Source organism: Rattus norvegicus, chromosome 11 (assembly GCF_036323735.1).
Source record: "Rattus norvegicus strain BN/NHsdMcwi chromosome 11, GRCr8, whole genome shotgun sequence".
Lineage (NCBI taxonomy): Eukaryota > Metazoa > Chordata > Mammalia > Rodentia > Muridae > Rattus > Rattus norvegicus.
Window position 1 is genome coordinate 79,556,125 of NC_086029.1, and position 17,677 is coordinate 79,573,801.

The following is a 17,677-nucleotide window of genomic DNA, read 5'->3' on the forward strand; positions in this document are numbered from 1 at the left end:
GGCTGGTCCTTGGCAAACATCAGTACCTATGTGATAGTTACCAAGTACCATGGGAAATGAAAACTGAGTAAATCTTAGTCCTTGCCTTCAAGGAGCATGCAGGGTAGAGAAGGCTGAAAGTGAACTGGCATGTATCAACAGAAGAACACACAAGCAGTGTGCTGGGTTCCAGTAGGAATTTGTTACTGGGAAAAATGGATACTAGATGTGCTTGGGGTCTCTCCAGTACTGTCACTATAGAAGAGACTCCCCTTTAGTTATGAAGATGGCTTCAAAAGTCTTTTGATACTCAATTTGTAAGTTCTTCAGAAGCTTCTAAGATCTTACCATCTGATAGTTCTTTGGGAGGTCCAGTTCAGGCCAATTGCTTTAATTTTTTTTAAAAAAGATTTATTTACTCTATGTATATGAGTACTCTACATGCATGTATACCAGCATGCCAGAATAGGACATCAGACCACATTATAGAAGTTGTGATCTGTATATAGTTGTGAGCCACCATGTGGTTGCTGGGAATTGAACTCAGGACCTCCTGGAGGGCAGCCACCAGTGCTCTTAACTGCTGAGTCATCTCTCTAGTCCTGCTTTAGATACATTTAAGCCCAATAAGTTGGAATTCAAAACATAGGGGAAAGTGTGAGGCCTCATATGTAAAATGAAACAGAAATCAGTAGACTTGAATAACTAAGGCAATGTTTGTGGGAATAGAATCCAAATCTACCTGGCTCCCTGCCTAGATTCTGAAAGCCTTGTGTGTGTAAGCTTAGAAATGGGCCTGACTTCAGTAAACCTTATACCAACTCCCTTATTGTACATCCCCTGAAGGATCACCACACAGGGAGCACCGGTGGGAGTTGGCTACACGCTTTTCTACCAAAGAAGGTTTTAGAACTCTGCCCTGCTACCTGTGTGGTTGAAGTGTTGCTTTGGTTGTTTTTTAAGCCCTGATTCTTTTTTGCCCCAGACCAGAACTGACAGAATGAGAAGTCTTCTCCCTATATTTCTCACCGACTTTCTCTGACAGTGGATCATAAGACTTGTTTCAGCCGTCAATCCCAGGAGGAGGAATGGTGTACAGAAGGCAAGAATGTAAACAGACCTGCTGCGCTTCCCCCGCTTGGTCTATTAGTATTGGATCCTGATTTTTGTCCAACCATTTATTTACATCAGCAGTTCTCAAACTTTGGGTCGAAACCCCTTTGGGAGTTGACTGACTCTTTCACAGGAGTCCCCACAGATCATTAGAAAACATGAATACTCACAATTTATAACAATAGCAAAATTACATTTATGAAACAGCAATAAAAATAATTTTATGGTTGGGGTCACCACAACACAAGGAATTATATCAAAGGGCCACAACATCAGGAAGGCAGAGAACCACTGACATACCTAGCTGTCTATGATTCAATTGTGATGCCAGGGTAGAGAGAACTTTTAGGCAGCTAGAGTAGGTGACTTGACAGGAGCTGAACAAGAACAAATCCGTATACACCTAGAGGACAGAAGAGCCCAGTTCGGTGAGGACAGAGACTGTAGGTAGGTAGCATCTTTTCCAGGCATTGGCCTATCAATCTCTTCTGGCTGTTTATATCCTTAAAAAACAAAACCGTAAATGTTTTCTTGAGTTCTGTGAGCTGCACTAGCAAACTTAGTTACTTTTCTACTGTGATAAAACACCAAGACCAAAGGCATCTTGGGAGGAAAGGATTTATTTCATCTTACAACTCTCAGGGCACACTTATCACCGAGGGAAGTCAGGGCAGGAACTCAAGGCTGGAACCTGGAGGCAGAAACTCCCATATCAACGGTCACGCAAAAACACAAGCAAATGTGGGGGTAGGAGAGACTGACCCCCAAGAGTTGTCCTCTGACCTACAGATATGCACCACGGTAAATCCATGCCCACACACTTATGTGTACACACTAATGAAAAAATAATCCTAAGTAAATTCCTAAGACTTTTTAATGTGGTATTCTGAAGATACAGGAAGAATTATGTTGGCAACACTTCATTTCTATGATACCAGGATGCACTAGGATTTCACCTCACCAGCAACCAACTGGTTGTGCAGAAACACCAATCCAAGTCCCTTAAGACACGGTCACCCTGAAAGGTAGAGTCAAACAGGTGTGGTCTCAGTGCCAACAGACTGACACTTGCCTCACATGTTAGTCACAAGCCCACAACTGACCGGCCAGCTATGCATCAGGGTTCTTATGACCCCCTTGGTAGCAGACTAGATCAGGATACTGGGTAGTTTTGTCAATGTAGCATAAACAGACCTATCTGGGAAGAGGGAATTTGCCCAGTTTTGTTTTGTTTTGTTTTGTTTTGTTTTTTAAATAGGATTTCTCTGTATGGCCCTGGCAGTCCTGGAACTCACTTTGTAGACCAGGCTGGCTTCGAGCTCAGAGATCTGCCTGCCTCTGCCTCCTGCATACTGGAATTAAAGTGTGTATTACCACACCTGGCCGGGAAGTAGGAATCTGAACTGAGAAAATTCCTCTATAAGATTAGCTTCTATACAAGTTCTTGTTTAGACGACCCGGTTTTCTTCTTTATGAGTTTGTGCTTCTGAACGAAAATGGAAAGAGTGACCTGATATCTCAAAATAAGTAAACAATTCATTTATGAATACTAGAAGGAAGTAAATTGAAAATGTTAATGAGCAAGTCTTTAAAATAGTTTATAATTCATTTTACATTTAGACCTAAAACAAACAAACAAAAAGCAAACAAACAAAAAACCCTCCCCATAAAGTCAGGATATGTTAAGTAGTCCAGCAGGGTCCTTCAGAGGTTGTAGAAGCAGGAGAAAATTTGAAACCAGCAGACTACTCGATTGCCAGATGCTTTCCAAGAACCAAATTCAACTGTGCCAGGCAGGTAACATGTACCAAAAGTTACTAATGGCGCGGGACTTAGAGTCTAAGAGTTAATTTGTGTTTACACAGAAAGAGGTGACAGCAGGTGGGTGAGAACTGCTGGTGCAACATGGTTCATGTTAATCACAGAGCAGCACACTCAGCTAAACCATGGAGGAGACTGGGTCAGAAAGGCAGAATTACCACCAGTGCTGAGATTTGCAAAACTCCATCATTTCCAAAGACATTAAGGAAAACCCAATAATTCTTACTAAAAAACAAAATTACTAAGGTAAAACTTGGTTATTTAGCATTACCTTATCAGTCTGACTTTATTTTTTAAAGGTCTTAAAACATGCATTCAGGACAAATATAAATAAAATGCCCAAGGTTTAAAAACTATGTATTAATCAATCATCGGTATTTCTCTGGACAAATCAATGCTTTGTGTGAGGTGGGTGCACCTGCCTCTTCTCTCTCTCTGAAACGTTAGCGCATGTCATTGGCAGCACTAGCTCGTAACACAGAGTATTCCCATACACAAGAACACTACCATGAAACCAACATTCCACTGCAGAGAGGAACATTTAAACAGTACTGATCCTTTCGTACTCTCCTTCCAGACAGAGATGCTCGGTGGCTGCACCGCCGACCCAGCCATTGCACAGTGAAGAATTCTCTGTGAAGCCGAAGCTGTCAAGTAAAGCGCCTTGAAATCAATACTTTCTGATCCACGGCTTTCTTCTCCCAGACTGTTGGTTTCAAGAAAATTTGTTTTTGTAAGTTTCAGGTGTTAAAATATTCTTAACAGTAAATTTACTCCATTTATTATTTCATACATAATTAATAATATAAAATGTTCTCTCTAAGAAAACCCAAAATATACTATGAATGTAGTCAAGTTCTGTACTTTAAAAAAAGGACTCAATCAGTTTCCTCCCAGAATCATTTCTCCAGAAGGCCAGTCTTCAAGGACTTCTGGAGCCGAGCAATATTGGCATCTAACGCTGCCAGGCCATTTCTGAAGTCCTGCTCATCACGAGACGTGAATGTTGAAAACGAGGAGATGCTCCAGTCTGACATCAAGTCAGAATGGAGAAAGCTGCTGTCAGCGACAATGTTGCCCTTCACAGGAACGCCAGGGCTGAGCGGAGCTGGTGGGCCACGATGGGTGGCCTGTTCCTTGGGGTGCCCAGCAGCAGCAGGGATCTTACCAAGTGCTTCTCTGATTTTCCTGAGGAGCTGCACGTCCTCTGTGTCGTATGTGCCAGAAAGATTTCCAGGTGCATCTTCCGCTTTGTCTCGTGAGGGACAAACTGCGGGTGCACACGGTTTACTTTCTTTTTTGGAGGCACAGGCACCGGCGCTGGCAGCAGCGCTCACCTTCGCCTGGGGGGACAGTCTCTTAGAAGGTGGCGAGTGCTTTTTAGAAGTGCTTCTTGCAAAGGGAATATAAAATGTACTGTCCACGTCACACCCATCTTCTACTACAGTGACGGCTTCACAGTCTGTGTCAGAATCCTCCACCAAAGCAGCAGAGACAGTTCCAGGGGCAGGGCCCCCATCCACTGCCCTAGCGTCACTGTGAGGAGGTCTTTGTGAGGGCAGCACATTTTCACAGAGACTGTCTGACTCGGGGGTTTCCTCATTATTAGGCAGTTCTGACTGTATAAAGCTCTGATTTGTTTCTAATTTATTGAGGTAGCTCATTATGGAGATGTGAGGAGGGGCTGGGTCCCGTTGAAATTGTTGATCATAGACATTCAGAAGTGATCTGGTGAGGCTGTTCCCCATCTTGCAGCGGGCAGTGTCCACATGGAGATCTGAGAGCAGCTTCCTCATGCTGTTCTGTAAAGTTCTGCCAAGGAGAATTTAGTAATTACTGATTGTTACCCAACCCTTCAGCTCATTTCTATGCGCTCTCTCCTTTAAAGGAAGGCCACTGTGAAAACTAGTGTTGGGAGGCTTTGGCCGCAGAAAAATAAAATCACAAATGATCATAGCAGCAAGTCTACTACAATACCAGAGCAAAGGCTCATCGCTTTTCTTACGTGATGGAGATATTTTATTCTCGAACAAACTGAACCTTTTGAGTTAAAAAAGTCATACTAGATCTGAAGCAAAGCAGAATTTCTATATTAACTTATTACTGTCAAGTATATTTATAAAACTAAGCACATTATACATAACACATGATTTATATATAATAGACATCTTTATAGTTAAAGATGGATCTGGAATCATTGAGGCATAGTCAGATCTATTGTTTTATAAACATTAAAAACATTAACTTCTCTGAAATGTTTAAAAGTAGACAAAAATCCAATGACTAACAAACGTCTCAAAAGAAAACTGAATTTTGTAAAGTTTCTATAAAAGTATAAAAAGTAAGGCTTATTTATTTGGGAAGAGACTGAGTAAAGAATGAAGGCATGTGACGTACCCACATGGCGTGATCACGAGCTGAGGATGAACCCCATCGACACACACATCAAGTACTCCGTGGTCCTCCCGACAACTCTATGCGTGTCCCCGTGTACAACTCGGGTTTACAGGCTTAAGTAACGTGGACAAAACTGCTCAGCTAATCTGCAGAGAGCCGAGCCCACTCGGGTCTCTTTGGTGTCAGGCCAGGGGGCTTGACTACTCCACCACACACTGTCCAGTTGTTCATGAAGAACAAAGGATTAGAAATTAAAAGAAAAAAGAAAAACAAGAGGGAAAGCAGGAAGCAGGAAGGCCTGTGGGTCTGAAGTTTATGAAGCAGCTATTGAAGGCTGGGCTACCTGGTTAGTTCCCTAAGGCGGGCAACCTCAGCATCCCGCTGGCGGAGAGTTATTCCCAGTATCTGATTTTCCTTTTCTGCAGTCTCGAGCTTAAACCGAGAGTTCTTCTCATTGGCCAAGGCTTCCTCCAACTCTAAAGCAAACACGATGAAACCCTGTTTAGTTTCCTTATTGCTCAAAACCAAAGTGACAAATGGCAGTAGCAGGAGTCAGATACACACCCATCTTCACCCTGGTCATCTCCATGTCAAACTGCTGTCTGCTGTGAAGCAGGGCTTGCTCTTCGTCTTTAAACAAAGTGGAGAACCTTCTGTTTTCCTCTCGCTGGTCTTCTATCACTTTTAGGAGCTCTTCGTTTTTACTCTGTAGCAACTCCTGGCTCTTCAGCGACTCCTGCAGCTGATTCTGCAGTGACAGCGACCGAAGGGAAAACACTGTAAGACAGAACACATCAAACAGCTGTTTCTCTTTCTTTCTTTTCTTTTGGTTATTTTGAAGATTTATTTACTCATTACATATATATATATATATATATATATATATATATATATATATATATATATATATATATATATAATATAAATATATACTGCTGTCTTCAGACACGCCAGAAGAGGGCATCGGATTCCATTACAGGTGGTTGTGAGCCACCATGTGGTTGCTGGGAATTGAACTCAGGACCTCTGGAAGAGCAGCCAGTGCTCTTAACCTCTGAGCCATCTCTCCAGCCTCCTTTGTTTCCCAATTTTTAAAAAAACACCTAAAAAATACCTTTTAGAAAAAGAAAAGCCCCTGAGTTCACTGATTTCCCTCAGTAGTAACACTCACAATGCAATCTAAATACTACATATATTTAAAAAGTAAATGGCAGAAGTAATGTCTTTCTTTTCCAATTGATGTTTTAGTCATAAATTGTCTTTACCTTTTAGAACAAATGAACAATACATGTGCAAAGAAAATATCTCAAACTCCAAAAAAATTCCAAAGATGACAAAAAACATCTCAATGCTGTGTCTCCCTTTCTCCATTCTAGCTCTCCAACCAGAATTAATCACTATCAATTTTGGTAACTTTTCTGGAAAATACTTATATAGACAATGATTTTATATAAACTATAACAGAATCATACTATCCCACAGTTCCTAATTTGACACCTTTTCTTTTGTAAGACTGGTAGGTATCAGCACACAGAACTATCACACTCTTTGTCATGCCTCTTAAGTGTTCAGTAGACATTCATGTAAGGGGGCAGACTAGAAGGCTCACTGCTGACATTTGGTGAAAAAAAAAAAAAGCCAGCATAGATAATACACATAGCAGTAAGCTAAGCTCTTGCCCTTCGAGATAAGGTCTGTAACTGGCCTCACAGAGCCAAGGAAGAGCTCTGAGAGGAAGCAGGCGAAGCCCTTTCAGACTGGCTCACTGCTGGCCAAAGCTATCAGCCCAGGAGAGAGCAGTCAAAACCACAAGGAAAGCACTGCTCCTCACGCACCAGCGCTGTGCCTCACACCACAGTGGAGTGGAGGGGTCCAAGGACATGACCAGGAAATGACTTACAACCTCCCCTCCTGTGTTTGCCAGAACGCCAAGAACACTGAGGCTGCAGAGACCAATGCCACTGTCCCCTCTCCTCACACAGCACGCTGGAGAATCAAAAGCATCTACAAACTTCCCCTTTCAACTCTGTGCAACTGTGCCAGCAATTTCTTAGTTCCTAGACTGAGGAATTATTTTCTGAACTATACACCAAATCCTATCTTATATAAGTTTCACTGGAACATTTCAAATTCTTCGACTAAAAGAATATAGCTTATTAAAAAGCAAAGAAACAGAAAACCAAGATACAAAATAATGTCAAAGGTGTAACTCTCAGTGTTGTGAAATAAGAAACAAACAAACAAAATATCCTCGCTTCCTCCAAAGATTATTAACCTTACAGAGATGGCATCTGGTGACAGTATGATGACATCTACAGCAAAGAATTAAAAATATTGATTACGTTTGGGACTGAAGAAACAGTCCTTGAGGAGGGCTTGCTGCTGTTTCAAAGGACAGGAGCTAGGTTCCCAGCAAGCATATTGGGCCACTCACAACCCCCAACACCCTTTTCTGGCCTCCACAGGCATCACAAGTGTGAGCACACACACACACACACACACACACACACACATAAATAATGTCTTTTAAAAACAAGTATGTTCAAAGCCACAAAGAACAGTGGAAAGAAGTCAAGCAATAGATGAGGAGAGAGGAGTTCAATAGGGAGTAAAACTAAAAACTGAAATCAGTAAGCCCAGTAAAGAGCTCTATGGGAAGTCTGCAATGGAATGACAGAGGAGCCGACTGAACAGGCAGGTTAGAAGACAACGCACAAGATCCAGAACAATGCAACAAGAACAAAGACAAAAGACACCAAGAGACTTCCGGTATCTGTCTCTCTGTCTCTCTGTCTGTCTATCACTCAGAAAAGACCAACGCTACAGATAATTAGGCACAAAAGGAGAAACATCTCATTTTAAATGCATAGAAAGTATTTTTGAAAGAATGATAACACAATTGTTTTCAGAGATGCCAATCCAGATAAAGAGGCCGTTTAATAACTGAGCATACCAAGCCTCCCCTTGTCAGATTATAATTAAAACACTCCTAATTTATTAACAATTAATTAACATTAACTATCAACTCGATACAGAGAAAGCAATATAAAGAATCAAACAAGGAGCAGTGTGAAGAAGCAGCGAGGACGACCCCCGGACGGACCAAACCCGCGCGCCGCTGTAAACCCGTGATCAGCGCCGATGTCCCCTGCCGCCGCCATGCGGCTGAAGGGGATGCTAAAGGAGACAAAGCCAAGGTGAAGGACGAGCCACAGAGGAGATCTGCAAGGTTGTCTGCTAAACCTCCTCCTCCAAAGCCAGAGCCCAAGCCTAAAAAGGCCTCTGCAAAGAAGGGAGAGAAGGTACCCAAGGGGAAGAAGGGGAAAGCGGATGCCGGTAAGGATGCGAGCCATCCTGCAGAAAACGGGGATGCCAACACAGACCAGGCCCAGGAAGCGAACGGTGCTGGAGATGACGTGTGTGCGTTTTTGATAACTGTGTACTTCTGGTAACTGTACAGTTTGAAATACTATTTTTTATCAAGTTTTATAAAAATGCAGAATTTTGTTTTACTTTTTTTTTTTTTAAAACTATATTGTTAGCACACGGAACACTTCATTGCTGGGGGGGAAGGATCATTTGTCACCAACAAAGTATCACCCAAGCTGAATTGAGGACAGAAAATCTCTTTCCTTGATAATTTCAAAAGGTTCCTCTTGGCTTCCAGGAGATATCCTGGTCTTGCGTAGGTGGCTACCAAGGCCAAAAAAAAGGCCTTGTGGTCTGAGGAAACTCTAAATTCATTTCTATATCCTGTTCCCTCCCCCTGTACCATCAACATAGACTTAATTCCCTTAAAACCAGAGACCTGTTGGGAACCTCACCCCCAAAATTGGTTTTCTAGTCTATTGGGCGACGTGGACTTTGCAGTGACTTCGAGTGTTCTCAGAAGATCACTGGTTCCTTTTATAAAAGATTGTGGATCTTCAGATTGATTCTGCCATATTCAGTTCCTGACAGTCAGGGTCGGCTTGTGGAAAGTTGTTAAACAACTTCCTTAATGTGAAATGTCAACCCTCACTCTAAGCTACTTCCCCTTTCAAAGCATTGAATGAAGACTTCATTGGGTTTTATAGTGGATTTCTGATTTTGGTAGTCTATACAAGAAGGGAATTTGAAAGTTCTTGTATATTGTTGACTGTCTGCCCATGTCCTGCCTGAAATACCATGATTGTTTATGAAAAGTATCTTTAATAAAGCTGGTTACAGTTAAAAAAAAATCAACAAAATAGAGAGAAGTGTTTAAAAGTGTTAGACAAACCCTTACACAAATTAAACAATAGGAAGAAAAGACCCAAAATAATAAAATTACCTTAAAATGAGATGAAATGAGTTGAAATGGAAGCTACTACTACAGATAACAATGGAGCGCAGAAAACCATTAAGTCTTACTAAAAATAGGTACATTTCACTAAATCGGGAAATCTAAGAGACTTGGAGAAATTCTTGGATGTGTGGCTTAGCAAACGAGTCTCAAAGAGATAAGCAGTGTAAAATGACTCAGAGCAAGCAGTTAGACTGAAGCCGTAATTTACAATCTCCAACAAACAAGTCCAGGGCCAGATGAACTCACTAGTGAATCTCATCCGAATATCAAAGAACTTACATTTATGCTCCAAACTACTGCACAAAAGAGAGGAACATCACCAATCCTTCTAGGTAGGATTACTCTGGTACCAAAACCAGACAAACATGCAACAAAAACAGAAAATCACAGAAGCATAGACAAAAATTTTCAACAAAATACTTGCCAACTGAATTTAAAATATGTGAAAAAGCTCACTCTCAAACTGGTTTATTCCAGATGCAGAGGCAGTTCAATGTGTACATAAGTCAACAAGTGTTACATGCTTCAAACATGAAGAAATCGCATGGTTATCTCATTGATAACACAGAGAAGGCTTTTTAACAAAACTTTTCCCTATTCCATCCATTTTCTGAATATATTTTATCATTCAGAAATTGAAAAAAATTCTAGGGCATCCCAATATACTTTTTTTTTTTTTTTGGTTCTTTTTTTTCGGAGCTGGGGACCGAACCCAGGGCCTTGTGCTTCCTAGGTAAGCGCTCTACCATTGAGCTAAATCCCCAGCCCCCCAATATACTTCTTATAGCATTCCATTTACATCAGACTCCAGAAGAACTCTGAAGATATTAAAGAGTTTTCATCTGTTCTTATACTCTTGTTTTTCTCTGTGAAGCTCTGTGGTCCATGATGTTCACCTGTAGTTGCAGCGACTAAGGTGAGTAAGGAGAGAAGGTCACCTGAGCCTCCCAAAGTAGCCTGAGCAACACAGTAAGACTCCCATTTAAAAAAAGGGCCATTAGGGGTTGGGGATTTAGCTCAGTGGTAGAGCGCTTGCCTAGCAAGCACAAGGCCCTGGGTTCAGTCCCCAGCTCCTAAAAAGAAAAAAAAGAAAAAAAAAAAAAAGGCCATTTGACAATATCTGTCAAGATGACGATATATGAACTCTGGCTCAGTAATTCTACTAGAAATCTATCCTGCAAAACGAGAACGCATGTGCAAACAAAGATCTTGGAGACGAAGGTTTTCATTTCAACATTGTGGAAAGGCTGAAAGAACCCAAATATCTTTCGGAGGACCTTAAATACAGTAGAGACAACAAGCAGAATACTTACATGGCTATTTAAGATTTCTGCATATTTATTAACTTGGTTTCTCAAGATAGGGTCTTACTAGATACAGTTCTGGCTGGAGTGGTACTTGATATGTTGCCCAGGCTGGCCTCAAACTTGTGGCAATGCTCCTACTCACGAATACTGAGATTACAAACATATCCAACAACTGTTTTAAATTACAATACAGTAACTCCTGATTTTAAATTACAATACAGTAACTCCTGATTTTAAAAAAGTTGATTGATACAGGGAGGAATTCCACTTAGATAAAGCACAAGTCTGCACTAACATTTCCAGAGTAACAAAGACAGTTCAACCATTTCAACCCTTCAAGTTTTTCACCTACATTTGAGGTTAGCAGGTGTCTCTGTACTCTTCTCTTGTTCTCGGAGGCGCTGATTCAAAATTCTCAGTTGCCTAAAGAAAGTAACGACCATGGGTAAGGATCCTAAGCCCATTTTATAGTATACATCAGATATTTTGATATATCAGATTTTTGATAAGGTTATCAAAAAAATCTACAAAAAAAGATAAATGCTATAGTCATTCCATCTCAAGCCCCAAACCAAACACAAAATCTAAATAAATGAAACCACAAAACCACACTATTGTCAGGGGCATATTTTGAACCTAGCACTATTCTACCCCATGGCAGATGCCTTCTATGTCCATAGATCTTTTATACACTTTTTGTTTGTTTGGAGACACAGTTCCTCTGTACATCTTGGCTGTCCCAGAATGAGCTCTGTAGACTAGGCTGGCCTCAAACTCACAGAGACCCACCTGACCCTGCCTCCTGAGTACTGGCATTAAAGGACTAGCTTTGAATTTTAAATCTTCCTGTCTCGTTCTCTTTTGAGTAGCTGAGACTACAGGTCTGCTCACCAGGCCCAGAACAGATAGGTGCAGAATTGTGGGACATCAGGAACTGCGGCCCACTACTGACACGGCCGGCCTGGAACTCAGTAGGGCAGCTCACAGTGGCTTGATTAACTTTGGATTCTCCTAGCTTAGTCTCTTAAATGCTGGGACAACACTAATGCACCACCATGTACACGTATTTCCTTTGTTTCCCATTTCCTTATCTTCACATCTCCTTTTTCAAAATAATGTGTGTATACTTATATATAACCTTACTACTGTAGTTTAGCCTTTAAAATAACTGCCACTTCTGCCAACTAGGATGCCGGTAGGTGATAGATACATTTCTATTTCATGTTTGTGACTCCTTAATAAAGTTGGGAGGCATAGATCTGTGCTTCTGGTGATTTCACTATTAGACGGAAGAGTTAATGGCTTCATGGGAATGTTAATATTAACCCTGTCTTCACAATGTGCACCCACTTCATAAACAGTGAATATGAAGTAGGTACTGATTAGGACAAAACAACTCTTTGGCATTTAGTATCTTTCCCGAATTGAAAACTTTCTATACTTATGCATTTGATTTAGTAATTGAATCTAAAGTGATAATATCTTGCCAAATACTACCCACAAGTATTAATTCTGGATAGATTAAAGAAAACAAAATATACCAACAAAACATAAATCCAACAACACAAGTTTTATGAGGAAATATAAATAATCTTTTAACTACAAAAGGAGGACTCGAAATCTAACCACCATCACATTAGGAATATAAAGCTTAAACACATCACAATTTGAAGCTTGTTTTAGAATTGAAGGCCTGGAAAAAGATATAATAAGCAACCCCTCTGAGGAAGCTGAATGATTTATAAGCATTGAAAAATGCTTAGCCTGGGACTGGGGAGGGTTTACCACAGGAAATAGAGGGCCTGCGTTTGGGTTCTGTGCTTACACGAGAGGCTGGGTAGAGTTATGACACTGACCACTAGCTTCCACATGTGCTCATATACACTTATGTACATCACACACACACACACACACACACACACACACACACACACACACACACAGTGAAAGGCAGCAACAGCTCTTCACTGGGGACACTTTCTCGGGCAGTGGGAGTTTGCAGTAACCATGTGGATGACAGCTTGGCAGTATCCAAGCTGTAAAATATGTATCGTCTCTGACAAGACCGTTTTTACATTTAATTCCTATTTTATGTGTATGGGTGCTTTGCCTGCATGTCTGTGGGCCACATGTGTGCCTGGTGCCAGTGAGGACAAAGGAGGGTGTCGGGCCCCTAGAGCTGGAGTTTCCGATGGTTACGTACTGTCACATGGGTGCTGCAAGGACAGCAAATATTCTCAACTACTGAGCCATTGAAATGTGGCACGGAGAGAAACTGCTATTGTAACGGAGTCTGCCAATTACTTGGGTGTGTCCTTGTTAACATGTGCTCCCCAGAACCCTCTCCCCTCAAGGACTCGGTTCTGTGCCTGCAGCTTCATTTCCTTTGCTGGCTCCTGTGTCTGCGCTGAGGAGCTCACAATTATCACACGTCTTCAAGCCTAATTGTACCAGTACATGCTCTTTTCTTATCCCCTGCTTTTTACATTTCTGCTGTTTTATAATAATACTAAAAATTAATAGCAAAAATCATCTCTCAGCAATGGATATTACATACACTATTTTAAATGCATTCAGTTTAAAAATATTTGATTTTAACAGAAGATAAAAACAGCTGATATTTAGGCAAATAGTCTTTCCTTGGCTTACTGTCATGTAACTGTAACTGTATGAGGGTAAAGCGCTTGCACACAGTCTACATAGATTTAAAGTGCAAACACCTCCATGTTTTCTCCCGAGGTGTGACAAGGCCCTCACTAGTAAGAGCCCAGCACCTGAGTTTCCTCAGGTCACTTTCCTACTCCTCCTGTCCTGGATAGACAGACAACCACTACCCAGGTTCAGACTGTTCTCATTTTCTAGAACTTTATAGCCATGGAATCCTGAAATACATACTCTGACATCCTGGCTTCTTCTGGCCAGCACGATGCTTCTGAGGCATGCTCATCCACTCTGTAGCATGTACTGACAGTTCCTTCTTTTCTGTTGCTGACCAGCACTATAAACACTGCCAAAAGACATTGGTTTCCTTTGAACTCTGTAAATTTTTATGGGTACATGTGCTTTCATTCTGAGAAAATGCTAAGGAATGGACTAGCTAGATCAAATGACAGACTTATGTGTAATTTCTAAGAAACAGCCAAACTGATTTCCAAAGTGCCCTTACCATTCTACATCCCCGCCAGCCAAGATGGCGCTCCTCCACACGCTCATGAACAGCTACCACCAGTGGGGTGTTTGCTGCTATCCAGTGAGTATGCCATAGCATTCCATTGTGCTCTTAACTTTTGGGCTCCTATTGGCTAATGATGACAACTATCTTTCTGCGTTCTTATCTGATGTCCATCGATCAGAACTCTAGGCGTCCCATGTGTAAGTGATCTACTGCTGGGCCATGTCCTCGACCCCAGCCCGGTTCTGTGCATTTGTTTACTTACAGACAGGGTCTCCTAGCAGCTGACCCTGAACTTAGGATTAGTTTTGCCTCCACCTTCCAAGTGCAGGGGCATTACCACGCCTGGCCCATGTGCTCTCTAGTACAGTTTCTCTTCAAATATCTTATCCACTTTAAAACAACACTCAACACAGAGTTACACAGAGAGAGTTGTGATAATTCTTTATATCAGTAGATATAAGTTCTTTGTAAATATAGTTTGCACACATTTTTTCTCAGCATGTTCTTGTCTTTTGAAAAACAAAAATTTAAAATCTTGAATCTCAATGTATTTACTTCTTCTAGTTTATATTTTGGGATTATATTTAAAAAAATCTCCCCAGTGCACGAGGGCTCTCCCTCTGCTACCTCCACCAGCTTTTGTACACTGAGATGTGTTGTTAGCTCTTGTATGTGGTATGATGTAATGGTTGAGATTCATTTTTAGTACTGTTTAAAAGACTGCACTTTGTGTGTGTGTGATGTACATGTTCACATGTATGGAGGTACAAAGACTAATTCGTATGTACCCGTGCACCCACAGTGTGAGTGTACGTGTTGAAGCCAGAGGTTCCTGATGGGTACCGTCCCCTAACAGTCTCTATGTGATGAGGAGGGGTCCTCCCTGAACTTGGAGTTCATGGATTCGGTTAGTCCAGTTAGCAGCTTGCCCCACACATCTCCCTTCTGCCTTCCAGACTTGGGGCCACTAGGCCCATGAACATGCTGGAGCTGTAAATGCAGATGCTTACGCGTGTGCACGAAGCACTTTTAACCACAAAGCCTCCTCTCAGAGCCCTGAAAACACCATTTTTGAGCTTGGTGTGTAAATCAGAGAGCTTGCAGAATATATGTAAAGCCCCAGGATTCATTCCAGAGCCCCCCACCACACATGCACCAGGGGGTAGGGGGATAACTTTAGGACACAAAATGTAAAGCGTTTGGAAAACAAAAATAAGGCTAGAAGATGCTGAACAATTAATTCAGTAATAACTAAAATGGAAGAAAGCAAAAGCCCAAAACTAATATAACTCTTCACTCTTCGCATGACCCACGCTTGTGTGGCTTCACACCTGCCTGTTAATGGCCTTGTGTATTTCTAATGGAGCTGTCACTGCTACCATTTTCTCTTTTAATCTCCGAGCCTTCCTAGCTCACTTTTCTTCTCCCTGTCCTCTTTTCCTTTTGTAAGTGTCTCACTCCTTCTCCTCCCAGAGCCTACTAGAGACCCTGGAACACTGGGGAAGGTGACTTTCTTCACCTGTCTCTGTCCTTGCCATGCATTTGTTTGTTACCTACAGTCTCCCTATCATCTGTCCTGTCTGTGGCTTGTGCCTTAGCTTCCCTGCTACTTCCCTTACTGCTCCTCCTTAGAACAGGATTTCCCTTTAGTTCTTCCCTGTACTGGCGTGGGCTCTACGCCTCCTTGGTGATCATCAGTCATATTCTAATGACAAATTGCTTGTATTTAGCTGCTGCCTTCTGCAGTGTCTTCGAGGACAGATCCACAGTAAAAGCTCTGTAAAAATGGGTTCAAAATCTCAAATCTATGCTTCTAGCTTGGATCTTTTTCTTATGTCCTAGACGTCCAGGCACCAGAGTCAATTCTAAGTCATTGGTTCTTCTACCATGTCTCCTAACGACAAAGAAAATGCAGAGAGGACGATCAGAAAATTCTCTTCTCTAGGAGGTACTACTATTCTACCATCTGTCAAAAAGATAAGACAAACGTAATGGCGTCCTCAACTGTACACATTTGCTCTCAAACACTTGTGCTGCCTGGACTCTGTTAAGCTTATATTTGATCGGAAATCAGGAAGTGGTCATAAGTTCTAAGTTATCGTATATATAGTAAGGCACTCTCTAGACGGCTGATTCTTGCTACGAGCTAACGGTTCTATTCTGAACCACCATCCAGGATACTATGGGGTGTACTAGGGGCTTCTATAGTTAAATTCAACAAGGTATTACAGATTACAGGTATCTTGTGGGCTGTGAACAGGCAGAATAAATGGAGACAACTGTGTTTCAAGTACCGCATAAGTTACGGACATTTCAAAATGCCCAAAGTACATTAGAAGCAACGCACCTAGCAGTTTTTCTTTTTGCCACAAGATGGCGATAAACTTCAAGTTGTGGGGGGTTGGGTAAGGAGGGAAAGGATCAGTTTTCTCATTAAAAATGTAGTTTACAAATGTCTATAAAGAACAAAAATGAAAATCACTTCTAAATAAGCCTACACATTCTGGTTTTTATTTATAGTGAAGTTTATGAATGATTCTTTCCAAATAAAGATAAAAATAGCACAAAATCCCCACATTGCTACTGGAAGCCCCATTCTATCCAAAGAAACATATCCAACAAGTTCTTCATTTTTCAGTAATTTTTATCCTTGAAAAGGTCAAGTAAACGACAGTGGTGGTACTGTTATACGATCTTTTCTGCCTAAGGTCAGAAGGCTAAAAAGTTCTACTGTCAATTCCAGAGAAGTGGATGCCAATTAAGATAGGACCCTTAGAAAAATTAAAAACAGCCGGTGCCGAATGAAGCACAAGCCTCCTTCTCGGGAGTGGCTTATAAGGAACTCCTACAGCAATGCTAAGACGTTCCGAGCAAGGGAAATGAGAGCCATGGTATCTCCATGCTGGTCATGCTAAGATGAGACTAGTCTCAGACTAGGTTCTAGTATGCGTAACAAACCAATTATTTGATTATTATTCCTTTAAGTAACAGGGTGCAAATACACCTGAAGACTGATCCCTAAGTCAAGTCTCTACTCCCCCATGGAGTTACTGCAGAAGCCTGCAGCTAAGATTGGGGCTCTAAAATCAAATCACTTTGGAGGTTAAGTCTTGACACCCTCAATTCCTAAATATACAACTCTGAGCAAATCAGGTAACTTTCTGAGCCTTGCTCTCTTCCCCCTCCTCCCCACATGAGGACGGCACTGGAGCTCCTGGGAGGGCTCAAGTGATGGCGCACGAAGAACAGTGCTGCGGACGCGCAGTCAATGTGAGGGGGGCTGCTGCTCACTCCGAATCACTTATTTCTGATTTTAGTGTTTGGAACCCCTCAGATTAGAACTGATGACAGTATTATTAGAACTTAAGCCCACAATTCTATACACAATGAGATCTCTTGATCCTAAGCAAGTAAGCCTTACTAGGTGTCTTCTCTGTAGGCTCCAGACCCATGGATTTAACTATTCTCCAACTGGGAATCCTTCTTTACTGTTTCCAGGTTTCTTAAAAAAAAATGTGTGCACGTCCCTGCAAGTCCCATCTGTGCTGGCGAGAACAG

The 17,677-nt window shown here is 41.6% G+C and overlaps 2 protein-coding genes across 7 annotated transcripts in view; one reads left to right on the forward strand and one right to left on the reverse strand.

Moving 5' to 3' along the window:
- Positions 1 to 1,142: 1,142 nt before the first annotated feature.
- Ccdc14 (coiled-coil domain containing 14) overlaps positions 1,143 to 17,677 on the reverse strand; it is a 35,862-nt gene continuing 19,327 nt past the window's right edge. For 4 of the 6 annotated variants that reach the window (NM_001427244.1, XM_008768771.4, XM_039088917.2 and 1 more), the window contains 4 exons: positions 11,297 to 11,367; positions 5,875 to 6,087; positions 5,654 to 5,786; positions 1,143 to 4,725 (listed from right to left, as the gene is read on the reverse strand). In NM_001427244.1, the coding sequence (NP_001414173.1) occupies positions 3,813 to 4,725; positions 5,654 to 5,786; positions 5,875 to 6,087; positions 11,297 to 11,367 (1,330 nt within the window). In that variant the 3' untranslated portion in view covers positions 1,143 to 3,812. The other 2 variants (XM_039088918.2, XM_039088919.2) reach the window with 2 other exon arrangements.
- Positions 8,328 to 8,762, forward strand: LOC102549131 (non-histone chromosomal protein HMG-17-like; the record flags this gene model as incomplete). Its single annotated transcript, XM_039088745.1, has 1 exon — positions 8,328 to 8,762. A coding segment is annotated over one exon (435 nt), but the record flags the coding sequence as incomplete, so codon positions are not given.